The 26984-nt window shown below is 37.2% G+C and overlaps 3 protein-coding genes, 1 long non-coding RNA gene and 2 pseudogenes across 7 annotated transcripts; 4 read left to right on the top strand and 2 right to left on the bottom strand.

The window, feature by feature from the left end:
• LOC18781497 (organic cation/carnitine transporter 3) lies at positions 1449 to 3255 on the top strand. The gene is made up of 2 exons (XM_007212798.2): positions 1449 to 2302; positions 2470 to 3255. The coding sequence occupies exons 1-2, from the start codon at positions 1449 to 1451 to the stop codon at positions 3155 to 3157; spliced, it is 1542 nt and encodes a 513-aa protein (XP_007212860.2). The 3' UTR covers positions 3158 to 3255.
• On the bottom strand, positions 3340 to 7072 carry LOC109949017. 3 transcript variants are annotated; one of them, XR_002271510.1, is made up of 3 exons: positions 6302 to 7072; positions 4657 to 6160; positions 3340 to 4214 (listed from the first exon to the last, which is right to left on the bottom strand). It is a non-coding gene; the product is annotated as an uncharacterized LOC109949017 (long non-coding RNA). The 3 variants fall into 3 exon arrangements; XR_002271511.1 differs by having other exon boundaries at positions 3340 to 4760; positions 4869 to 6160; XR_002271509.1 differs by having other exon boundaries at positions 3340 to 6160.
• On the top strand, positions 10170 to 11945 carry LOC18778369 (organic cation/carnitine transporter 2). The gene has a single exon (XM_007211417.2). It carries the CDS (start codon positions 10189 to 10191, stop codon positions 11722 to 11724), a length of 1536 nt encoding a protein of 511 aa, XP_007211479.2. The 5' UTR covers positions 10170 to 10188; the 3' UTR covers positions 11725 to 11945.
• Positions 13759 to 16686, top strand: LOC18779761 (malate dehydrogenase, cytoplasmic). 2 transcript variants are annotated; one of them, XM_007211510.2, is made up of 7 exons: positions 13759 to 14029; positions 14882 to 15040; positions 15137 to 15312; positions 15481 to 15758; positions 15845 to 15980; positions 16100 to 16211; positions 16402 to 16686. In XM_007211510.2, the coding sequence occupies exons 1-7, from the start codon at positions 13987 to 13989 to the stop codon at positions 16494 to 16496; spliced, it is 999 nt and encodes a 332-aa protein (XP_007211572.1). In that variant the 5' UTR covers positions 13759 to 13986; the 3' UTR covers positions 16497 to 16686. The 2 variants fall into 2 exon arrangements, with proteins under 2 accessions (XP_007211572.1, XP_020418756.1); XM_020563167.1 differs by lacking the exon at positions 13759 to 14029 and adding an exon at positions 14312 to 14467.
• LOC18781246 lies at positions 17289 to 18218 on the top strand (annotated as a pseudogene).
• On the bottom strand, positions 24119 to 25757 carry LOC18781466 (annotated as a pseudogene).

The raw sequence follows: 26984 nt of genomic DNA, 5'->3' as shown, positions 1-26984 counted from the left end.
AGGCCATCACGGATGAATTTTCAGGGGTAGAACAAACAAAAACTCAACTTAATTTAATTTAAAATGAATTCCAAGCATAGATTTATCCTACGACCATAAACTATCAAAGTAATTTCATTTGACCTATTTATAAAATTATCCAGGACAAATAAATTAAATTAATTCTCTATACAAACATTAATTAATTCATTTGATTTGGAGGAGAAAAGATTCTTCCGAAAATGCCCTTAACGAGGTACTAGGGTGTGGTCTCATTGTCTTTGAAAACTGGGCTTCGCACTTGTCACGTATGCAATTAACACATGAACACAATCAAAAGGATAAAATTGATATAATCGTAAAACTTTAGATAGTAATGTGAAAAAATTGAAAGGTCATTTCAAAAATCACCCCAAAAATTTCGGGTGTATATTTTTAAGCAACTCTATGATTAGGGTTTTGATTGAAATGAGCCTAAATTTATGTATGAGTTTCACATTTTGGTCATTCAACTAATTTTTTTCATTTTAATGGTCCTACAACTCTCTATTTAGTGTCAAATTGGTCTTACCATCAAAGTTTGTTAATTTTGCAGTTTAATTGAAAGGTAAAATGGTCAAATTGAACTAAAATATTAATTAAGGACCAAGTGTCTCTCTTCTCTGACTTAATATACAGTCATCCCACATGTGATTTTGGCTTATTTATTTATTTATAGAATATCCCACATGTGATTAGGTCCTGGGTCAAAATAAAAGGGTTTAGTGACAATTAGTTTCGGGACCATTTTCCCTGATCAAAAATATTATCTCGGACCAAATTCCAGAATGATGAATGTGTACAGGGGTCATGACTACATTGATTGCTAGATTACATTGAAAATCTATGTTTTCTCAAATTTATTTTTCAAATTCTTGTACATCCATCAGTTGAGATCACTGATCGGTTCATTAATCATTCTCGATGAGTAGAATAAGAAATAAACAAATCTCGCATGAGCTGCATTTATGTACTTGATGACAATTAAATCCATATCCAGCCAGTCAAAGATATGAGTAGATATGGAGGGCTACGTAGCACATGTGATGGCTCAACTGAAAGCCTGGATTTGGCAAACCTCATGGCTGGCAGTGGCATATTGTTGATTGTTTTTACAAAATTAACCATTACGGATGCATTCCACTTTCACAATTAGAATATCATTCACTACACACTGATAGATAGATACAAATGCATAAGAGTGGCTTTGGGAAATTTTTGTTGAAGATAAGTGGGATGTACATTAGTCTCTTTTCCTTCAATGTAATCGAAAATTTACTATTGTTGACGATGAATTTTATTTAAATTTGTAGTCGAGATTCACAGTATGTCAACACAAGTAAACTGTACATTAAGCCGTTTATATAAGTGTATACCTTACTTGATCATATTCTAGCTTAGCACACTAGCACAACCAGACTATATATTACATGGCAGATCCAACTCCACTCTTGCCTCACTCAACCTCCTCCGACCCCATCTCCACTCCCCCAATATCGCTCGACTCAGTCATCGAACGAGTCACAACCAACTCGGCCTGGCCACAGTTGCTCCAAGCCATCGTGGTCTCCTTGTCATGGTTCTTTGATGGCCAACAAACCTTCATAACCGTCTACACAGACGCGGAACCAACATGGCACTGCACCGAATATCCCAACACGACATGTCGTTCAACCTCCAACATCTGCGACCTCTCCACCTCCGCATGGGCTTGGGACAGACCTTCTTCCACCACCATCATCTCAGACTTCAACATTCAATGTGCCTCGTCCCTAATCTCAGGCCTGCCGGCCTCAGCTTTCTTCTTTGGTTGCTTACTGGGGGGGTTCATTTTGGCAACACTCGCTGACTCATCACTTGGCCGAAGGAACTTGCTCTTCCTCTCGTGCTTCACCATGTGCGTGGCTTCACTCATAACCGCGTTTTCAACAAACGTTTTTGTATATGCCGGGTTGAGATTTATCAGCGGATTCGGGCGTGCTTCTATCGGTGCCTGTGCACTGGTTCTATCCACCGAAATCGTGAGCAGAAAATGGCGTGGTCGAATTGGGATTGCCGGGTTCTTTTGCTTCACATTTGGGTTCTTGTCACTACCAGGTATAGCTTACGTTAACAGACACTCCTCATGGAGAACATTATATATGTGGACTTCAGTTCCTGGCATCTTGTATTGTGTGTTAGTCTTTTTGTTTGTGAGTGAGTCTCCCAAATGGCTGTTCACTCGGGGTCGTAAAGATGAGGCCGTGGCTACACTAGGAAGACTTGGACATTGGAATCATAGCAGGTTTGGCAACATAAGATACTTATACAATAAATATATATTTTTTCTTTCTAACTTTAAGGTTGTGTCCATGTTCACAGATTCGCAGTCTCACAACATAAGTTTGATTATTTTCTGAATGTGCGGTTTAGATTCATGACTACATATGTGCTTTCTAATTTTTTTCACAGCTTGAACCTGTACTTATCCAGCATCCCACTCTTGGAGGAATCGGCTGAAGTAGATCTATTCTCGTCAGTGAAGAACTTGTTTGAGAAAAAGTGGGCATTTCGTCGAACACTTGCCCTGATGTCAGTTGGTTTTGGGGTAGGAATGGTTTACTACGGCATGCCATTGGGGGTTGGGAACTTGGGATTCAATATCTACCTTAGTCTGACATTGAATGCAATGTCTGAGATACCTTCCTTCGCTCTCACTTTATTTTTCATAGGAAAATGGAACAGAAAGAGCTCATTGCTAACATTTATGATGACAAGTGGGGTTTGTAGCATAATGTGTGCGGTAGTTAGCTCCAAATGGATGCAGATAGGGTTGGAAATAGTGTCGTTTTTCAGCGCCAACACAGCTTTTTCCATCTTAATGATTTACACATTGGAGCTATTTCCGACGTGTGTGAGGAACTCAGCCACGTCCATGGTGAGGCAAGGGCTGGTGATTGGGGCCATTTTTAGTCCGGTGTTGATTTCAGCTGGGAGAAATTACAATGAGTTTTTTTCATATGGAGTTTTTGGGGTTGTGATTATTTGTTGTGGGGTGTTTGTGTTTCCGTTGCCGGAAACAAAAGGCGTGGCTCTCTGTGACACCATGGATGAGCAAGAGCGCAAGGAGGTTACAGACCAGATCAATACTAGTATTTGACATTAAAAACTCCTAGAGAATTGCTTTGTTTTGTAGGCTATTGATCACCAGTTAAGCATTGTGTTGAATTAATGTTGATGAGTATCTCTTTATTACAATATGTTTCTCCATGTTCACTCTTTTGTGCTCGGTGAACGACAGATATAAATTGTTTAGAATAGTATTAGTCCAGTTTAGACCAATTGAAGCCAAGCCAGCATAGTCATTGAAAGTAACAATGTACTAACAAACAGGACAGGCCAACAGATAACTTAGTTTAACAAAAAGTCCGTACTTTGTGTCAAGAAAGAATCAATGACCATCTTGGAAAGACAAAGTAGATCTTTGAGTTCTAAACATTTTAATGTGCAAGCCGAAAATTTTAGTATATGTACTAGCAGTATCCCATGGCTGATCCAAACCCGCTTGTGCCTCCATCCAATATGGAGATACAGATACTCTGAGAAAACGCCCTTCAATCAGATGAAATAATGGAGCCTGAAACTTTAGTTTTGGGTGGAAGCACTTCTGCCAAGCCATCCTTGTCTCTTTGAAAGCCTTTGATGGACGGTAAACATTTATCCATGGCCTCCCGGTACAAATTTCACAGTTTCGGTGCAACATTTTGCCTTGAGAAAGGGTTTATCAAGGTTGAAAGGTAAAAAAACACAGAACTGAGAAAAAATGAACAAACTAAAGCATGCTTAGAATGTTAAGGGTGCTAGTATAATGGCAACAAATTGAGAACGACTAATGCTAACTATGGGGATATGATTGAAACAAATGTATAAGTTCGATGTCTCATAACTATGTATCTACCCTTAGATCGGTTATGAGGCAACATTTTCTAGAGTGTGACAATTATGATGTACGGGATGTTGTCGTTAAGGTAGATACATAGTTATGAGACATTGATATGATACATTTGTTTCAGACATTGTAGGCCTGAGAGTAGGGGATATACTGGTGCACTTCACTGCTAAATTTAAGATGGTGAAGGCTTCTGTTTTGTATGGTAAGTATACAAACTTTTGTCAACCAAGTCCAAGAGCCTTCCTTCTTGATGACATTTATAAGCCTGCATATATGAAAGTTAATTAACATGGATCTACAAGAGGGAAAAACTTACCTAGCTAAAAACTTGTCCTGCACAGGACCGCAATGCAATTCTCAGTACGTATTTCCTTTGTTTATAACACAAATGCCCACATTGGCTTGGATCCTTCAAGAAATTGTTTAAATAAACAGGTAGAAGCAAATTGTAGGAAAAAGTTAACCCATTTGGAAATGCCCCATCATGCCCATTCATTCTATTCTGTTGAACAAGTGTTTATGTTTCTACTAAAATGTTAAACAACAATTTAAACCTCTGTTGTTAAACGCTTTACATCATGATAGCATGCAATTATCATTTCTCCTCCACTAATAATCAAAGACCCTAAAAACATTATTCTACAAATTTGATCTAACATTATTCTACAAATTTGATCTAACTTGGAATTTTGGTATGAATGTCTTACCCAGATGCTGTTTTATTTGGTTTTGCATTGTTTGCCTTCCTTTGAGACTTGACAACTGGGATTTGGGGCTACCCATTTGTGCATTTGGTAAAGATGGTTGAAATCTGGTACATATAAGGAATTTACTGAAAGGGTTTAGGATATATACTCTTTTGGTGGCTGCAGAGTATAAACTTTTGCTTCCATTTCTGTTTAAATAAGGCAATACTCACATAGTTTTTCATTGTTCATAGTTTCTTTCCCCACTCAATTTCTCTATATTAAGTGATAGTTCATTGTGTTGAATTTGGGGACAGTTTCTTTTTCTCATGGTTGTCTTCAACTACAATTCGATTGCAAAAAAAAGTTTATTAGCTCATGAAAACATATGAAAAACCAAGAACCAATGAAGAGAGAAGTTCTGCCACCAATCAGTGTATATCTTAGCGTATAAAACATGTTATTTATCTATCTATCTATTGCAACAGCAGTAATAGGTTTTTAAACACTACTTCGCATACATAACATGTTACTAATCTATCTTTTGTAACTTAAACTTTCACATGTAAATAACATTGTGTTTCCTATCCCTTTTTTCAACTTTTTATATATATTATAGGGTTTTAATACCCGCAGCATTGCACACGGGCACCTTTGCTAGTGACTATCTGGAAAAGACATGTACATCTTTGAGTTGTAAACATTTTAAAGTAAGAATACCATGGTTGATGATCAAAACCGACCATGGTTGATGATCCAAACCCGGTTTTGCCTCCATCCAATGTGGAAGATCCAGACACTCATGAGGAACAACCTCCTTAACTCTGCATTATATCAAAGATAATTCGCATGGATTTACCTAGCTAGAAAATTGTCATTCACAGGATCCCATTTTAATTCTCAGTATTTTATTTGTTCATAACACACATGAACTCGTCCAGGTGTGAGATTTTATCTCAAAATGTGTCGATGCAATATTTGCTTCCCCTGTCTAAAAGAAACTCTAGTTTCCTGGTTGGATTTGCTCACCACATATTTAGATAGACTCACTGTGCAAGAGTTGCCTTTTCCTAAACATCTTATGTTCGATGGTGTTCATGTTCCGCTGATTCCTATTTAGTTTTGAACCACCTAAGCACCTAAGAAATATGGCAGGCAAAATGGATACTTTGATAGGATTATCGGCATGCCGAAGGTAGTACATGTACTGAACTACAGAGCAAATGCACTGCGAGATGCCGCCAACTAGTCCATAAATGTCAGGAAGAGTACTGAAAAATGCGTTCCGAGGAGGTGGATAATAAAACCACCAGAGCCTTCCCCATCTCCTTAGCACAACTCTTTCCTTTCTACCATTATAAATTAGCTCCCAGATGGAAATAAGTAAAGCTGCAGTAGCCAACAGCACACCAAATAGCGCATAGTGCGGTTTTGTCGGGGAGGAAGCCTGATCAAAAGCAGCTGACAACATCTCTAGGCCAAGGCTAGTGACTAAAAATATCCACTCTACTGATTCTGAAGTACCCTAAAGAAGAAACTAGCTAATTATAAATTCAATTCAAAATTAACGCTACCAATCAAGAAATATGCAATAATTTTTTTTGGCTAGCTTGTCTATGTCTACCTATGGTTATGAACTTATGATCAAGTTTTGAGTGATCAATACCTTTATGGGCTCATCATAGACATTGCTGTTGTGCAACCTCATCCCTGAAACTCAACGGCCTGTCAAGATTACTTTGAGACAGAGAAGACTAATACCTCTGTTTGGTTACTGAGAAATCGAAGGAAATTTACAGAGGAAAAGAAAAAATAAACCTTCCAGGACCGGTCCTTTGCTTTTTTTCTTTCTTGAATTATCTGATTTCCATCCCACCTAGATTGAAAACATTAAAAACAAGGTATGGGATTAGTGTAGAAGTGGTTTTAGGAAGGTCAATAATGGGAGAGAGAGAGAGAGAGAGAGAAAAAGATAGAGGTTGTTGAAAAATCGCAGTGTGGTGGACAAGTTATCTTTCAGCTCCCCAGCTAATCATATGAACTTGGTCTTGGTTATTAATTTTCTCACCAAACCATACCTTAGTCATCACCAGTACTGTTCTGTTTTTTTTTTTTTTTTTTTTTGGGTGGGTACAATGGGGGCTAATCACCAGTACTATTCTTTCTCTAAGGGGAACCTAAATTTCTCTTCTATGATATTTTCCTTTTTGTTAACCCAGACTTTAACTCTGCCCTCACTACTTGGAAACGTTCAGGCACGTTGCCATCACATCCCTTGTGACATCCACTTGGCCGCCTTCTTTGATTAATCATTAAATTGTATTACTCTGTGATGTGGACTGACAACCAATGTTTATTTTAATTTATCGCAAGGGACAAGATAAGAAACTTAAATATTGAAAGTGAAAGTGCGCAGTTAGTGATTGGCTCATTTCATTCTTGCAAATCACAATTTAACATAATATGCAAACTATAATCTTAATTTGCAGGTAAGTATAAATCGCTAATAAGCTTAGATATTTTATAAAGTGCACACCCCTTTGTTTTTGGGCAGAAAGTGCACATCTTATGTCTTTGAAAACAAATGACTATTTTCACCACCAAAAAAAAGAAAAGAAAGACTATATGGAACTATTCTTATATGTTAGCTAGCAACTATGATTTAAATATCCCATGTGGCTGATCCAACTCCTCTTCTGCCTCCATCAAACATGGAAGACCAGGAAACTCTAAGAAACAATCTTCTTCACTCCTTGGATCAAATAATTTAGCAGAGTGAATCAAGTTTTGGGTGGAAGAAGTTCTTGCAAGCCATCCTTGTCTCTTTGGCCTCACTCTTTGATGGCCAACAAACATTCATCAGAGTGTCTATACATATGCTGTGCACAAATTTGAGTGTTCCAATGTGCACAAAATTTTCTTTCTAGCCCAAATGTTGCGAGTCCAATGTGCACAAATTCACAGTCTCACAACGTAAGTTTGATTCTTTTCTGAATGTGTAGTTTAGATTCATTTCTAATTTATTGACAGCTTGAACTTGTACGTATCTTGCATCCTGGCGCTCTTGGAGGAATCGGCTGAAGTGGATCTATTCTCATCATTGAAGAACATGTTTGAGAAAAAATGGGCATTTCGTCGAACACTTGCACTGATGGCAGTTGGTTTTGGGGTTGGAATGGTTTACTACGACATGCGTTTTGGGGGTTGGGAACTTTGGATTCAATATATATGTACCTTACTCTGACATTCAATGCAATGTCTGAGATACCCTCCTTCGCTCTCACTTTATTTTTCATAGGACAACGGAACAGAAAGAGCTCATTGCTAACATTTATAATGATAAGTGGGGTTTGCAGCATAATGTGTGTGGTGGTTAGCTCCAAATAGAAGGCCTTGCAAATAGGGTCGTTTTTCAGTGCCAACACAGTGTTTTCCATCTTAATGATTTACACATTGGAGCCATTTCTGACGTGTGTGAGGAACTCAACCACGCCCATGGTGAGGCAAGGGCTGGTGCTTGGGGGCCATTTTTAGGCCAGTGTTGATTTCAGCTGGGAGGAATTACAGTCAGTTTTTGTCGTATGGAGTTTTCGGGGTTGTGATTATTTGTTGTGGGGTGTTTGTGTTTGCGTTGCCAGAAACAAAAGGCGTGGCTCTCCGTGACAGCATGGATGAGCAAGAGCGCTAGGAGAATGAAGAGCAGATCAATATTAGTGTATGACATTATACTGCAGCACTGCTAGTGAATTGCTTTGTTTTGTAGGGTATTGCTCACCCTAATTAAGCACATATAATCAGCACAACGGGCTATTATAAATGACTATGATCAATGCATTATGTTGAGATAATGTTGATGAGTATCTCTTTACAGTAATCTCCACACAAAAAAAAAACAAAAAAATTCTGTTTACAATAGTTGATACGGATGAATGACTAATTGTTTTGTTCAAGATAGCATTAGCCCAGCTTAAACCAATTGAAGCCAAGCCAGTATAGTTTCTAGTTCCTAGCTAATGATATGACATTAAATGGTCCAAATACACCTACGTTGTGTTTTCCCTGTCATCTTCTTGTTTACTTTATTTTTTTTCTTTGAATTTCTCCTAGAAGCAATGTTTTATTGACAACAATCCATACACCCAATTTTCTATCACTGCCATTTTCAAAACCAAAAACCAAAAATTCTGTGACTAACAATTTTCTCACCACTCCATGCCTTACTCATCATCAAGGGAAGCTTAGCACATTGCAGACTATGCTGCTACAAATTGATAATTTAAATGAAATCACAGTGCTAAGTTTACACAAGAATAAATTAATTACTAGAACAAGACTGTGACATACCGGAAAAGAATCAAAGAGCTGCAATTGATGGCCACATTTTGGGTTGAATGTGGAAATCTTGAAATTTTTTATTTTGGGTTGAAGGAAATCCGCAAGGGCCACACTTTGGGAGGCAAGTCCATTCCTTTTCCACAGAAGAACAGAAGAAAGCAAAGCTTATAGTCCCATATGACAAATTCTGAGAGCTGCAATTCATCTCTGAAGCCGACGGCGGATATGGACTCAAATTTAGAGACAGCGTAGAAGAAGAGAGTTTTTCGACCAACCGGTCTAAGCTTTGTGATGCCGTGGCTGGCCGGTTTCTCTTCTTTCAGCTCTCTTTTTTTTTTTTTTTTTTTGGACTCAATCTTCTTTCAGCTCTCTGTAAAGTTGGGATTTATGGAATTTTGAGTGCACTGAGATAAAGTTGGGATTTTTAGCAATTTCTTTGTATACTGGGTGCATTGAGTACATCAATGGGTGCCGTATAGAATTCACCGTTTCTTTGGGTTGGGTTAGCTATACCGGGGTGCCACTACGGTGCTATTCCGACTCAATCACCTCTTTTTACGTGTTTCTAACTTCTCGATATGACGTGATATTCCATGTAAGTTATTCTCTACAAATGGGGGCCATGGTTAGAATTTTCGGAAAAGTGCACCATCAAGGACAAATACATCTTTCCCTCATTTTGTTTTTACATAATCTTTGCCTTTTTGTTAACCCAAGGGACACAGAAAGACTCGAACTCTGCCCTCACAACTTGTAAATGTTAAGGCACTTTGCCATCCACATCCCTTGTGACACAAACCCCTCGGGCCTCTTTCTTGGATTAATCCTTAAATTGTATTACTCTGTCATGTGTACCGACAACCAATGTTTGTTTTAGTTTTCTAATTTTTGACAAGGTACAAGATAAGAAACTTAAATATATGAAAGTGAAAGTTCACCGTTAGTGTTTGGATCATTTCGTTCTTGCAAATGACAGTATGATAAAATACACAAACTAATTTGCAGGTAAGTAGAAATCGCTAATAAGCTTAGATATTTTATATAGTGCACACCTTATGTCTATGAAAACAAATGACTACATGGAAAACGACAAGTAGATGTTTTGCCTCCACCCAGCTGTCAAATCCACTACACAGAAATATTCTTATATGTTAGCTAACAACTACAATTTATATATCCCATTGTTGATTCAACCCCTATTCTGTGCCTCCATCAAACATGGAAGACCAAGAAACTCTAAGAAACAATCTCCTTGACTCCTTGGATCAAATAATTGAGCAGAGTCAATCAAGTTTTGGGTGGAAGCAGTTCTTGCAAGCCATCCTTGTCTCTTTGGCTTCACTTTTTGATGGCCAACAAACATTCATCAGTGTCTACACAGATGCTGTGCCTTCATGGCACTGCTCCACTGCCACCACATCATCATCATCATCATGCACCACAAGCTCCAGCATCTGTGATCTTCCCAGCTCTGATTGGTCCTGGGATGCAATTTCCTCCCTCACAATCATATCTGATTGGGACCTGCAATGTTCAAGCTCTTTCATCAGAGGCATCCCTGCCTCATCTTATTTCTTGGGTGGTGTGGTTGGTGGGTTCCTTCTAGGCACTCTAGCTGACTCTTCACTTGGCCGCAAGAAGCTGCTCTTGATCTCAAGCATCACAATGTCTTTAGCTTCTTTTCTTACCATCTTCTCCCCAAACATTTGGGTTTACTCTGCAGTGAGATTTGTTAGCGGGTTCGGCCGCTCGTCAATCAGTACATGTGTTCTTGTGTTGTTGATGGAAAAAGTTGGAAAAAAATGGAGGCCTAGATTGGGAATTATGCAGTTCTTTTTTTTCACTCTGGGGTTTTTGTCATTGCCATTGATTGCTTATGTTAACAGAGATAACTCATGGAGAGCTCTGTATTTGTGCACTTCAATTCCTGCAATTCTTTACTGCATATTGCTTCAATTCTTTGTAACTGAGTCTCCAAGATGGCTTTATATGCATGGTTTTGTGGAAGAAGCCATAGCAATACTGGAAAAATCTTCAGCACCAAACTACCCAAGTGAGTTGAAATTGTTGTTGGTCTCAACAGGCATGCCATCTGAGGGGGTGGAGGAAACTTCAAAGACTAAAAATCACCCATACAAGTCAATGAAGGACTTGTTTGCCAAAAGATGGGCTATGAAGAGAACACTAACAGTTATGGTACTTGGTTTTGGCATTGGAATGGTTTATTATGGCATGCCATTAGGAGTTGGAAATTTAGGCTTCAATATTTATCTAAGTGTCATGTTCAATGCTTTGCTAGAAATACCTTCATATCCAATCACTTGCATCATTTTAGAAAGATGGAGCAGGAAATATTCAGTGCTTGCATTTTGTTTGGTAAGTGGGATATGTGGCATTTTGTGTGCAATTGTTGGAAATGGGCAAAAGGGTATTAGAATTGGGCTGGAATTGGCTTCTTTCTTCTGTTCAAGAACAGCATGGAATTTGATCTCCATGTTTACAGTTGAGTTGTTTCCAACTTGTGTGAGAAATTCTGCTACATCTCTGCTGAGGCAATCTTATGTGCTGAGTGCTGTGTTCAGTTCAATACTGGTTTCTGTAGGGAGCAACAATGGGTTTCTTTCTTATGGAGTTTTTGGGTTGGCTATATTTTTTTCTGGGTTTTTTGTGGCTTGTTTGCCAGACACAAGGGGAGGAACGCTTTGTGACACCATGGAAGAACAAGAAGGCAAAGAGAATATGATTTTGGGATGAGAGGTCAAATTTTTTTTGTCACATGCTTAGTTTATTATAATAAAACTAGATCTTTTGTAATGTATTGGTTGATTTTGTTGGGTTGGCAATTGGCATGTGCTCTGTCTTTTATGGGTTGGATAAAATTGCACCCCATGCTTCAACAAGATTAATTGTATTACTCTCGTGACATCTTTATTAATTTGTGATGAGAATTAAAATAAAGAGTTGAATTCGAATTACGGATTACTCATGTGTTTACTACAAATAGAATAACAAAAAGTAAACGAGGTCCACACAAAATAAGGATATAGACTTTTCACTCTAACTTACTAGTAAGATATAGACTTTTCACTCTAAATCCAATTCCATATAGTTTAGTAAACAACTTTAATGAGAAATTGGATTCCAAGTCCTCTTCAGTCCAACTCATCAATTCAATTCTTTCTCAATTTAATTCCTCCGAACCTGATTACGAATCTAATAGTCGATTGCAAAGAACTTTCATTCACATGGAGTTGGGGCAAAAGAAATAAAAAACATAGGCCTTAATTTGTTATTGATAAAGTTGCCTACTCGAACGACGTGCCTCACCATTTAGAGTGGAGAATAATTTGCAATTCTCCAAAAAAAAAAAAAAAACTTGGTGTTATCTAATCCATATCGCTAGCTAAGTCAATTATATTGTTCGTTACTAGTCTCGGCCTTCACGTAGTTCAACTTAGCTCACTAAATGATAAAAAATGATTCACCAAATCAATCCAAACTCGAGTAATAATGAAATAAGAGATGTATTTACAAAATTTTAAATTGCAACTTTACTCCAATAGGGGATCCATAGAAAGAGTATTGATCTTCAATGACAGAGTGATGAGTACTTTATTTTATACCTCGAATTAACAAATTTTTGGATCTGTCACTGCTTTTTGTCACACAGAGTGATGAGTACTTTATTTTATACCTCGAATTAACAAATTTTTGGATCTGTCACTGCTTTTTGTCACATATAACGTTGAATATGAATTTTATTTTATTATAGTTTAATTCGTATAACCAAATATTGGTTGCCACTAAACCTTCCACACAATGGGAGAAGATTTTATAGTGACAAAAATAAAAAAGAATAACCTACATGTATATTATTGATGCTATATATATGTATATATATTATAATATATATATGTATAAAAAAGAAATGGAATATATATATGTATATATATTATAATATACATATATACACGTATATACATGTATATTATTATTATAACATACCCATATATATTATCTAATATAATATACATATGTATATGTATATGTATTATACCCATGTATATATTATAATATATAGATACACCTATATACACATATATTATATACATGTATATACGTATATATATGTATGTTATAATATATAATATATATACATATATTATACATATATTATATATACATATATATTTTATAATATATATAATATATATGTATATATACATACATATATAATATACATATATACACGTATATACATGTATATTATTATTATTATTATAACATACCCATATATATATATTATATTATAATATACATACATATATATAAATATATGTATATGTATTATACCCATGTATATTATAATATACATATATACATCTATATACACTTATATATATATATATGTATGTACGTTTATATTATTTAAAATATATAATATTATTATAATATACTTATATACATATATATATTTTTGAAAAAATAAAAAAATTATAGTCCTAGTCCAAGCATACACCAAACGCAGGATAAGTGTTATCCAACTTAGACCAAGCCAAGCCAAGCCAAGCTAGTCCCTAAACATAGTCCATGCCAAGACAGTCTTGTGTACCAAACGAGCCCAAAGAGTATTAGAGTGAAAAGGAAATGTGTGATGTGTAAAATGAGACGTAATTTGTTGAAAAGTAGGGCAAAAAATTACCAAGATGACATGGTCGTTGAGATGAAATGGTTACTTACAAGTGGACGTTTCTTAGTGTTTGCATGGTGCCAATTTCTGTTCTCTGCGTAAGTATGGAAGTTGGCAGTCTTCCTATCATCACGCTTATCTCTACCCTCGATTTCCGTCACTCTGAATCTTCCAAATCCTCATCTCCTTCTCTTTCTCAACCTCATTTTCATTAGTTCCCATCCTTATTAAACCACCCCTGTTTTCAACAGTCTCATCGCCATTTTTCTCTATTGTTCTTGTTCCTAAAAACCCATTTTCTTTATCCAAAACCACACTTTGCAGCAATGGCGAAAGACCCAGTTCGAGTTCTTGTCACTGGTGCTGCTGGTATGAGATCACTAAAATTCTTCAACAAGCATGGATTTGAGATTGTTATTTTTATTAATTTTTTGTATTCCTTGGTTTAGGAGGAGACCAAACAGAGGGTTTGGTTCTGTTCTTTGGAATAATTTGATATGTTCTGTATTTCTAAGTATCTTGTGGACTTTGTTTTGGCATCTGATTGCCTTGTTCTGGAGGTTCCCTGTAGATTCTTTGTTTCAATCATGGTACTCTTTCACCTATATAAAAACATAGGATTGGATTGTCTTGATTTTAACAGGTTGCATCTGTCTGTTTTTGAGAAAATGGAGAATATTGTTCTTTTTCAGAAAATCCTGGTTGTTCTGTTCACTATTGCCTTCTTTTGGAAGCTTGTAAAATACATGTGGAGTTTCTTGAGCATGGAGAAGGAGCCTGTGACTGTATTGGTTACTGGTGCTGCAGGCATGCTCAAATCAATCCTTTTATTTCTTCCCCATCCCCCCCCTGTTTTAAAAAATTTATAAAAAAAAATTACAAGTTCATTTTCTTATAACAGTTCCGATGCAAAATTCAGATGCCATGTATTTCTCATTGCCGCAAAACCATCTTGGAATATTTCCTGAATTTATAAGCTCATGATATCCAGTCTTATGATGTGAAAATATTGGGCTAAGTATCCAAGTATTTGTATGTCAAGTTAACAAAATAATGGAAAGGGACAAGCTTTTATGTTGAGTGTCCCAGAATTATTAGGACTCATTTTTCGCATTTGAATTACATCTTGCTGTAATTCTGTGGTGAACTTAGATTCTTTGATATGCCTTTTTAATTAATGTGTAATATAATATAATATTGGATTTTGATTATATTCAACAGGGCAAATAGGCTATGCTATTGTTCCAATGATTGCTAGGGGGGCCATGCTTGGCCCTGAGCAGCCTGTAATTCTTCACATGCTTGATATTGAACCTGCAGCTGAGTCCTTGAATGGGGTGAAAATGGAATTGATTGATGCTGCCTTTCCTCTTCTCAGAGGTATGCTTGTTAAGCCTGATTTTGGATACTAATTTATGGTAGATTGATATTTCTCCTTTTGAGGATTCTTAGGGTTTACCTTGTACATGTTTGTAGGTGTTGTTGCTACAACAGATATCCAGGAAGCTTGTAAGGGTGTCAATATTGCTGTTATGGTTGGTGGATTCCCACGGAAGGAAGGTATGGAAAGAAAGGATGTGATGTCGAAAAATGTATCGATTTACAAGGCTCAAGCTTCAGCGTTAGAAAAGAATGCTGCTGCAGATGTCAAGGTGAGAGAAGCCATATGAAATGTGTGCACGACGTTACTTTTTTATTATCTTTTATGTTCATCCCTAATCCTTATGCTGAAAATTTGGAGATATTACTGCTGTGTTTTTCTTTAAATCGAAATGTTGCTATGCTTAAGTTGATGCAGTTTCATTTCTTCTACCATGCAGGTGCTGGTGGTTGCCAACCCAGCAAACACTAATGCGCTTATCTTGAAAGAATTTGCACCTTCAATCCCAGAGAAAAACATCACATGCCTTACAAGACTGGATCACAACAGGGCATTAGGACAAATCTCTGAGAAGCTAAATGTTCACGTTGGTGATGTGAAGAATGTTATCATCTGGGGCAATCACTCTTCAACTCAGTATCCTGATGTCAACCATGCAACTGTCACCGTCAACGGTGGAGATAAACCTGTCAGAGAACTTGTGGCTAATGATCAATGGTACATCTCAAATTTCTGACCTGTGAAATTTAGTATAAATCTTTAAGTTGTTACACAAATTCTTCATCCATTTTATCATTCTCTAGGTTGAATACCGAGTTCATCACCACGGTGCAGCAGCGTGGTGCAGCCATTATTAAGGCCAGGAAGCTATCAAGTGCACTGTCTGCTGCAAGTTCTGCTTGTGATCATATACGTGATTGGGTCCTCGGGACTCCTAAGGTTTCTCGTCATCTTTACCAGTATCTTGTTCTTGCAAAATTAATGGTTTTTTTTATATTTTCTTCATATAATTCTATACAAATTTAATATTTTTCTTTGTTACTTTGAATGTCATTCAGGGTTCATGGGTTTCCATGGGTGTGTATTCCGATGGCTCTTATGGAATCCAGCCAGGCCTCGTATACTCTTTCCCAGTTACATGTGAAAAAGGACAATGGTCAATTGTGCAGGGTAAGTTTGAACTCAGTGCCCATTGTTAACTTCCTTCAGCCATTTAAAACCTGAGCTTTGAACTCAGAATCATGTTTTGGCAACAACAAATTACTGTCATTAAGGATTATGGAACACTTTCAAATCCTAGTAATGGTTCTGGCAAATAAAATTGGATAGTTAAAGTTGGACGTTGCCTATTTCAATGCAGGGCTCAAGATTGATGAGTTTTCGAGGGGGAAGCTGGATGCAACTGCACAAGAGCTCATTGAGGAGAAATCCTTGGCCCATTCATGTCTCAATTGACCATGAAGCTTTTCTTTTCTCATTGAATAATGATAGGGACTCACTGATCCATCAAATAAAGGAAGAACACATATTGGTTTTCCTTGTAGTTGTAGACAATTTATGTGGTTTGTTATGCAATGTTAATGTTCCTGGGTTTAAATTAGATTGAATGAAATGTATCGTAGTCATCCGTATATGATTTAATTGCTGAGATGCAAGTTCTTGACTTAAACAAGATAGCTAAGGGGTGATTAGTAAGTATAAATTACAGAGATGATCCTTAAATAATAACCTTAAAATGAGGACATCACTGGCATTCCCCATTATTCTGAAATAGCAAAGAGTTCCCAAGCTGTTTACTTATAGGAAGTACAGCAAACGAGGATGCAAAATGAAGGAATCAATCAACTACAAAAAATGAAAGAAATCTCAGATTGACATTAGTGTTAAGGTAAATTAATTGGAGAATCAAGGGGAGATTCAAATTCCTTGGTTGTCAAATTGTTTCTACTTTATAAACCCTTTCAAGGGTAGATTCTAATAAACCCCATGGCAATAGCTAGCCTAGAATTCTGTTTCTCTCTACAAGCATCCATGTGCACCAAGCACATGGATGATCCAACATCTCCTCTACCTCCTTCCAATTACTCTGAGCCAGAAAATCTAAGTCCCAACACAAAAAATTTCCAATCCCTCAACAAAATGACTGAGCAAAGTCTTGTGGCATTCAACTGGGCACAACTCTTCCAATCCATTGTGGTGTCATTGGCTTGGGTTTGTGATGGGCAACAGTTATAAGTGTCTACACAGATGCCCAACCGCACCACCAATTCCACTACATGCAGCTCTACCTCTTCCATTTGTGCACTTCCCAGCTCTGCTTGGGCATTGGAATGGCCCTGCCTCAGAGACCACCATATCAGAATGGTCCCTTGAATGTGCTAGCTCATTCATCACAGGCCTACCTGCCTCATCTTTCTTCATGGGGTGCCTTATAGGTGGCCTTATCCTAGGCACACTTGCTGATTCATCGCTCGGCCGCAAGAACCTGCTCTTGATCTCATGCCTGATCATGTCTGTTGCTGCACTCATAACCAGCTTCGCCAACAACATTTGGACCTACTCTGCCCTGAGATTTATATCCGGGTTTGGCTGCGCATCGATTGGGACATGTGCCCTTGTTTTGCTAACAGAAAAGGTAGGTGAACAATGGAGAGGAAGAGTAGGAATCCTGGGATTCTTTTTCTTTACCTGTGGTTTTTTGTCCTTGCCACTTATAGCATACATAAATAGATTTTCTATTTGGAGAGTTCTGTATCTTTGGACATCAATTCCAGGCATCTTTTACTGCTCATTGCTTCATTTTTTTTGTCACCGAGTCCCCAAGATGGCTCTTCATGCGCAGCTTCGAGGACGAAGCAATGTCAGTGCTCAGTACTAAAACAAATTGGATCAGCAGTGGAAGACGAGCTTGACCGTGTACTTGCTAAGCTTGCCCATGAGCAAGAAAACAAAAATCACCCCAAAACTACAACTATATTCTCATCTATGAAGACACTTTTTGAGAAAACATGGGCATTTAAAAGAATATTGGCTGTTATAACACTTGGAACTGGCATTGGATTGGTCTACTATGGCATGCCATTTGGGGTTGGAAACTTAGGATTTAACATCTACCTTAGTGTAATGTTCAATGCCCTATCTGAAATACCTTCATATTTTGTCACATATATGCCATAATTGGTATCATATGATCATATGCTAGTTTTGGTACTTGCTTGGTTTATGGTTTGAGAGGTTGACTTGTTGGAGAAAGATACATTGGCTATTTACAAACTGAAAATTTTCCAGTTTGTCAAAACAATTGAAAAGGGAAACACCCTGATGGGTATGAGATTTTGGGCCTAATGCTTATGGATAGAGTGGGGTTAACCCAGCCGACTTTAGATTGGATTCTTAGTTTAGGGCTTTCTTTATTCCAAAACCAGAGTTTTGCTTAGGTCAAGACAACACTGTCACACAGATAACAATATGACAGATATAGGTAAAACTTCTCTAGTGACCCGAGTCAGTCATCAATTACCACATAATAACGTGATTTAAATTCAACAACATTTTATACTCCAACAAACAAAAAACAACTTTTATCAAAGCTCAACAACATTTTATAAATTGTTATTTGTTTTGGCATTCCCTATAATTAAAGATGTGTCTCATGCAGCCCCTATCTCCATTTTGTTTTTTGGGTAATTAAAGATACTCTTCTCTGCCTAATTTATTTCGATACCGCGACATACCCTATTCAATCAAATCTTTGAATCTTCTTTAAAAAAATTGTTGGCCATGTCATCCAATGATGCATGCTGCTATCATTTTGGCTTTTGGTTGATTTCTTTTCCCACATAACGCATATTGATCTTTTGTGTCCCATCTCTCCACAAAATGATTGAACAAAGCAAAGTCATGAGCCAATCAAATTGTGACATTGAGCAAATGCGACTGACATGCAGATGAATTGTCTGCTTTGGCACTCAAAATAATTAATCCGTGTATAGCTAGCAAAATAACTCACCTAATTCTTCCATTTGTTGCTGTCTCAGTACAAGTCATAGTTGTCGTGCTATATATATTATCTTCTTCCTTTTCTTTTTTTCACGGTGTAAATTACTTGATAATATTCAACCACAAAAAATAGTTAATATGAAAATACTTTCGAAATGGAAGGGAAACGTTTCTCTATATGAATATTCAACTTAGAGGCACACGGTCTGATTTGTTTCGATTTAAAACTTTAGCGCTAATCAAACTGACTATAGCACCTATTTTGGTTATCGGGTTTTTATTTATTATTTTTTTGAGAAATTTTAATATTACATTTATAATTCAACTAAAAAAGTCACTAGCCACAAATGATCAATACAAACTAGCCACAAATGGCCATTACAATAACGAAGCAGTCTAACATCAAAATTAAGACAATTTGGTGCACCTCCACTAACGATCATGAAGGATCGAAGAGACTCTGGCATAGGCATCCCAACTAAGATTGCAAACTCAGAATAATAATAAAAAGATCAAGTTTGAAAAAACCAAGCCATAACTATACAAATAAAACTCTCACAAAGGAGAGATGAAAAGCTCTCACAAAGGAGATGTGGAAAGCTATTTCTAAACATAAAGAAACCGCAAAAATGATGGTGGTGGAGATTCGATGAAGAAACGCAGGTGGAGATCTAATGCCGAGAAGCAACTGTTTGTGATGGTTTGAGGAACATCATAACAAAATGAATATGGAAAACCTTTTATCTATGAAAATGAGGGAAGAAGAGGAGATAGACAAGAGGGGAGAGAGGAAAGGGGAGAAAGAATAGTGGCTTCCTCCCCTTAAAGTGAAAATGACTTAGAGTGGCTCCAGCGAAGGAGCCCAGCCCGAGGCAAGGGCAGAAAAAAAAAAAATTTTCGCTCCAGCGTGCAGCCCAGGCCCGGGTTTGGTGTGGGACCCACCAACTCGGGCCAGCCCGAAGGCCAAACCAGCCCCAGGTCCAAAACGAGGGTGCTGACGTCAGCGCTGGCGTCACGCTGACGTCAGCTAGCTGGTATGCTGCCACGTGTCGCGCTCAGTGCCTTCCGATCTGCTTCTCATTTCTAATCCAACGGCTGAGGCTTTTTTGGGTGAAAAAAATATGAAAAAAAATTCTAAAAAATTCTGATATTTTTTTCTATAAATACCTATCAATACCCTTCACTTTCAACACCAATACTCTTACATTTCATTATACTTCTACTAATATTCACTCTTTTTACACAACATTTTCCTCTTTTTCATCTAGCATTTTGAAATTCATCCGAAATTTGAACCCAAATTTATCTGAATTTTGAATTTTGAAATTCATTCGAAATTTGAACCCAAAAATTTATCTGAAATTTGAACTTTGAAATTAATCCGAAATTTGAATCCAAATATCTTATCCGAAAATTTTATCTGATTATGAATAGTCTTGACACGTAGGAATCCGAAAATCTTATCTGAAAATATTACCCAAATTAATTATTTTCATTAAAAAATAGGAGGAAAAAACAAAAAAGTGAATAGTAATTGCCATGGCTAAGGGCAACGGGTGGAGAAACGATTTACTATTTGCAAGGGCAACCACTATTCACGTGAATAGTGCTTGCCCTAGCTCCACCCTTGCCATGGCTAAGGGCAAATGGGTGGAGTTGCTCTTAGGAGTGTTTTTTGGGAGAGTGTTTTTTAAACACCAATTTCCGATACAATTTTTATATCTTTATATTTTACCTTAATCCAAATCATCCTCTATCTAATAATATTCCGAATTCTAAAAAGAGAGTGACATGTTTAGTAAAAAACATAATATTCGGTTTGGTTCAGCTTCTCGATATATGTAGTTCGACCCAGTTTTTTACTATGACTTTTCTAGATCGAATTCGTATAAAGATTATAAATAAATAAAAAATAGTTTTCAAATCTGTTAGGAAAAACACCGATTTCCCTCTCAGGTCACGGCATAACCGGATGGAAGAAATAACAATAAAGAAACCAAGAAGCCCAAAATAATAATGAGTAAATATATGAGAGAACACACCAAGAATTTACGAGGTTTGACAGATAACCTGCCTACATCCACGGACAATATTGTCAATTCTTCACTATGAGAATAATAACCGTACAAAATCCATATTGAGTTAAATCCACATAACCCAATATAACACTCAGGGCATGTTTACGTATCAGTAATGGGTATGAGAGGAAAGGGAATGATTTCCATTCCTGACTTCCCCTGCGTTTACTTGCAATCAGGAATGAAAAAATAAGTGGGCCCCACCTCAAAATCCGTAATCACATTCCCTCAAAACTAGGTATCAGATCGACTAGGGGGGACTAGTCGATACGATTCCCATTCCTGCTTTCTCTTATTAACTTCCAAAAATACCCTTACCACTTTACTATAATTCCAAAATAACTCAAACCCTAAAAAAAAATAAAAATACACGCTAGAAGGAGTTCAAACAACTCAAACCCTTAACGTTACAACACAGCCTCCCTGGAGCAGCAGAAACTATGTAAGTCACTCCATCTATCTATCTATCCACCTTTTTCTTTTTCTTCTATCTTCTGTCTTCACATTCATCGCAAAACAAAGTATGATCATGGATAAATAAATTGATGATATTGTCATAGTTAACCATGTTGGTAGTATATGAATGAAGAGAGATGGCGTTGGGTTTGGAAAATCTTATAGCTGGTGCAGAATGTATTTGTCAAAGTGGAATGTATGGCAAGTGGTTTGTATGGCAAGTCGTTTCCACATTACTATGCACTTGGAGAGATATACGGAAAAGATCGTGCTATTGGAACAAATGCTGGAAATGCTGATGATGATGAAGAAGACGTTAGGCGAGATGATGCAAGTGTTCATCAGAATAGAAGTGTGGGTGATGATTTTATTGAGGAGATGTTTTCACATCCTGATGGTGGGTCACAATATGGGGGTTCAGAATATGACGGATCTCAATTTGATGATGTTGAGGATTTAGAAGATGATGAGACAACTTTTACACAACCAAATCCCCAACCCTCAAGTGCCCAACAACGTGCCCAACAGAAGAGACCCGCACAAGATGTAGCAAGTGGTCCAAGTAATCCTCGTAGGAAGGTAAATGCTTTGAATGAAATGTCTAACAAATTTGGACTTATGGCTGAAGCCGTAGCCGGAATGGCACCTCAACTTGCAGGTTTGGTTAATGTTCTTTCAACAGAGAAGGATCTTGCTGATATGCAAGCTAAACTTGGTGGTGAATTGAGGAAAATAGAATTCCTAACTCCTTTGCAAGTATTTCGTATCACCAATATTTTAGCCAAAGAGCACGATTTGCTGAGGGTCTTCTTTACCATGACTGATGAAGAAAAAAAAGATTATGTATTTAATCTTATGGAGCATGGCTTATAGTGATTGCGATTGATGAGTAATGGGTGAATGACTTTTGTGGAGATTATATATCTCTTCTTTTGGTAGTTTGACTATTTTGTATTTAATCGTATGAAGATTATGCAAATTATTATTATTTGATTATTTACTAGTTACGTAGGTGAAAGATAAATATTTATTGGAGTTTATTTTGTGAATTTTATTTGCTTATGTTAGTTTTGGATGTGCTCTTTGCAAATGCTTAGCCCTTAGGTGACTTCTTTTGTGAATTTTATCTCACTTGATCAAAGATTTCTTAGCCAGGTTAGCTTGTCTAGCTTTTGGGTCAGAATAAATTGCTGATAATTTTCTTTGATAACGGATTCCCTCTTACTGATTAATTCAAAACCCCTTTTCCTATAGCTTTTGGTTTTGGGTGAATTTTATATATGTGATGTGGTGAAAATGTGTAGGGCATTTTAGTAATCAAATTAATTTGGATTCTGATTCATGAAAATTAGTAAACAATAACAATGGGAATCAACCCCATTCCTTTACTAATTTCGTATGTTTAGTAAACAACTTAATGGGAATGATTCTTCCCATACCGATTCAGTAGTTCCCCGATTCCTAAATTATCTGATTCCTTACTTTCTCCATTACTGATACGTAAACATGCCCTCAAAAGTTTTATATCCAAACCCGAGTCCCTTGTACACCCACTCACAGTATTTCCCAAAACTCACTCACTCCCAAGAGATATACCCTCTCTTGAACCCTTGATGAACCCAGCTAACTCCCAGCTGAAACATCCTCCTGGAGTTGGACTGCTTGCTTGCATCTCACAAGCAACCCACTCTCCTTCTCTGTCGTGCTCTCTCTCTCTGCCTTCTCCTTTGGTGTGGCTGAAGCTCACCAGCCCACAACCCTCTCATGCGTTTGCTGCGACACAAGCACACACTCCCACTTGCATGCACCCTCCCCTTTTATAAACCGTAAAAGGAAGGCTGATTTTCACCTCCCAAAACCAGCCCACGTACATGCTAGAAGAGCCACAATGTTGGCCAGTCAAAAAGCTCCCCAAGACAGAATTATTAAAGACAAATGATGATGTCTTCCCATCATTGCAAAAAAACACCATCAAGACATACAAAATATCCCTCCACTAAGGAGAGAATCCAAGGCACCGAATGCATGTGAGCTCCTCCATTTTTCTCTTCCACTAAGGAGAGAATTTTTTGGTCTGAAAGACATGCATTCATGTGCTTTTGAAAGGGGGAAAAATAACAGTCGCACATTTTGATTCACTAAGGAGGGAACCACAACAAAATCAAACTGGATCATCGTTTTGATATATGATCTAATCCAACTTACTAATAAACAAAACTATGCGATAGCCAACAAAAACGGCCACATCATTCCATGTTGTCACTCTCTTAATTAAATGTCTTGATCATATCCTATACATCAATATTTATACACACAATCATCAAAATCTTGAATCATTGTCAGTTGTCAGCTAAAACCCATCCTTAGACTAACCAAATAGCCAACACTAATATAATATAAATGCCACACATTTTCTGAATAGGTAGCATGTGCTCGTTTCAGTTCTGGTGGGAGGCACATAGATTTTTAGATTTGTATTAATTTTATTAATTAGAAAGAAAGAAATATCAAACCAAAATCCCCTACCTCTACATGCAACACTCAAAAACGCAACTTGAAATTATTTGATAGACAACAGAGTAGTTAAATCAATCTACACATCACCAGCGACCGCATTATACAAGCAGCTGTCTCTTTCTTTGTACTCTTCTTCATCCATTGTATCACAAATCCCTCTACCTCTCGTCTCTTGCAAACAAACCACAAACAACCCAAAAACCCCAACCACAACCCCAAACACTCCATACGACAAAAACCCGCCATTTATTCTCCCCGCGGCCGCCAGCATTGGACTAAACACTCCTCCCAACACCACCGCCTGCCTCACCATCGACACAGCCGAGTTTCTCACGCAGGTGGGGAAAAGCTCAATCGTAAATATTAGCAAGACATTGAGAGCTGAGCAGGCGCTGAAAAAAGACACAAGCTCGAACACAATTTGTAATGTTTTCCATATTGGATGAGTTCCTTTCAACACGGACATGATGCTAAAAACCCCACTAAGACTAGTGAAAACCAAGAGTGAGGTCTTCCTGTTCATTTTGGCAATGAAGACTAATGTGATTAACGAAGCTGGTAGCTCTGACAAGCCATTGAACGTGACACTTAAGTAGAGATTGAAGTCCAAGCTTCCCAAGGCTAATTGCATTCCATAATATACCATTCCAACACCAAACCCTATTGCCACAACCGTTGACAATCTCCGAAAAGCCCATGTGCTCTTCACCAGAACGTTGATCGCCGAGATCAACGTTCCTTGTTTCTTGCTCAAAGGACAAGTTCGAAAAGAAGCTAGAGGTGAGTGGTGTTTTAGTGGTAGTACCATTGATGGGTGCAATGTGTTTTAGTGTTGCAATTGCTTCTTCTTTACGGCCTTGGACGAAGAGCCACCTTGGTGATTCACGAACCAAAAAATGAACCATTATGCAATACAAGAATGTAGGGATGGAAGTACAAAAATAGAGTGTTCTCCATGAATGAGCTCTTTGAGTGTATGCAATAGCAGTTAGGGATAGAAACCCTAGAGTGAAGCAGAAGAAGCCAATGACACCTACCTGGCCACGCCACCGCCTCCCGACAAGCTCCGTTGATAGGACAAGAGCAGAGGTGCCGATGGTAGCACGGCCAAACCCAGTGATGAATCGGAGGATGGAGTAGATCCATATGTTGGAGGAGAAGGCGGTGAGAAAGGTGGACAAAGACATGACGAGACATGTGAGGAAGAGCATGTTTTTGCGGCCCAGGGACGTGTCAGCAAGTGTGGCCAAGGCAAGCCCGCCTATTAAGCAGCCCATAAAGAAGGCGGAGGCGGGCATACCCTGGACGAATGACGGTGAACACTGCAGGGCCCATTCGGAGATGGTGGAAGTGTGTCTAGGCCGGTCCCAAGCCCATGAATTCTGAGGAAGTTGGCAAACGTTTGAGGCTGAGTTGCATGAGTTGTGAGGATCATTGAGTTGGGTGCAGTGCCATGTTGGCTGAGCGTCTGTGAAGACGGTGATGAAGGTTTGCTGGGCGTCAAAGAACCATGAAAACGATACAAGGAAAGCTTGGAGGAATTGGGCCCACCCGAAATCTCCGATGAACAGTTCGATCCTAGAGTCGAGGGAGGGTTCTGACTCGGCCGAGTTAATTTCAGAGAGGAGAGGGTTTGAATCGGCCATTTATTGGTTCAGAGAAAATGCTTAAGATATATACTCGAGTTAGTGAAGCATATGGTGAAGGTTTTTATAGGGCTTTAAGATGAATGCGCATATGATTATATGGTCACTCGCAGTCAAAGTAGTCAGCTTCGATCTGTATGTAATAATTTTTAGGGATTGTCCAATATAGTTCCCTATAATTTCTATTTCCTAGACATATATCTATCATTCTGTAAATCTATGTGTAAAACCCAATTTCAAATTAAATGATCAGTAGGATATCAGAGGTCGTAGTATTCATATGTTTTTACATCCTTGCCATCAGACTTCATATTTTATTTATAATTTATTCCAAGCATTTCATTAACTGCCATAATTATAATTAAAACTCCCTATTAATAGCATATTAATCACCCCATTTCTTTTGGTTGTCATTCCCATTAACATATGGCCCCTTAAAATTGCAAAAAAAAAAAAATGTAAATTACATATCCAATAATGTACATATGAAAAATATAAATATAAATATATCCGTATAAAAATATAAGTATATTATTTACCAAAAAAAATTAACAAAAATAGGTCAATTACTTTGTAATTGAAATTTTCGTACATTTTTCATAGATTAAAAATAGGTACACAATAATTTATAGAAAATAGGTACATTATTTAGAAGGAAAAAAAAAGTTCATTATACTAGGTAAATTGTTTTACTAGGTATACATTATTAGAGTAAAAAATAGGTTCATTATACTAGGTAAATTATTTTACTAGGTACATTATTAGAGAAAAAAAAAAAGGTACATTATTTTCAGAGAAAAAATAGGCACATTATTTTGAGAGAAAAAATAGGTACATTATTTTGAGAGAGAAAAATAGGTACATTATTTTGAGAGAGAAAAATAGGTACATTATTTTGAGAGAGAAAAATAGGTACATTATTAGAGAAAAAAAATAAGTTCATCATACTAGGTAAATTGTTTTACTAGGTACATTATTAGAGAAAAAAAAATAGGTACGTTATTTTGAGAGAAAAAATAGGCTCATTTAAAAAAAAATTGTTTTCATAAAACAAACAATAAAAAGATGATCAAATTATTTTTCATAAAACAAGTAATAAAGAAAAACAAAAATAGGTACAATATTTGGAAAAAAAATAGGTTAAATAAAAAAATATTTTAAAAACAAAACAATAAATAGATTATCAAATTATTTTTCAACATAATTAGAATGTACACTATAGGTACAATATTTATAAACAGAAAACT

Source organism: Prunus persica, chromosome G4, assembly GCF_000346465.2.
Source record: "Prunus persica cultivar Lovell chromosome G4, Prunus_persica_NCBIv2, whole genome shotgun sequence".
NCBI lineage: Eukaryota > Viridiplantae > Streptophyta > Magnoliopsida > Rosales > Rosaceae > Prunus > Prunus persica.
The sequence above is the reverse complement of the archived record's forward strand: the minus strand, read 5'-3'. Positions and strand labels throughout refer to the sequence as shown.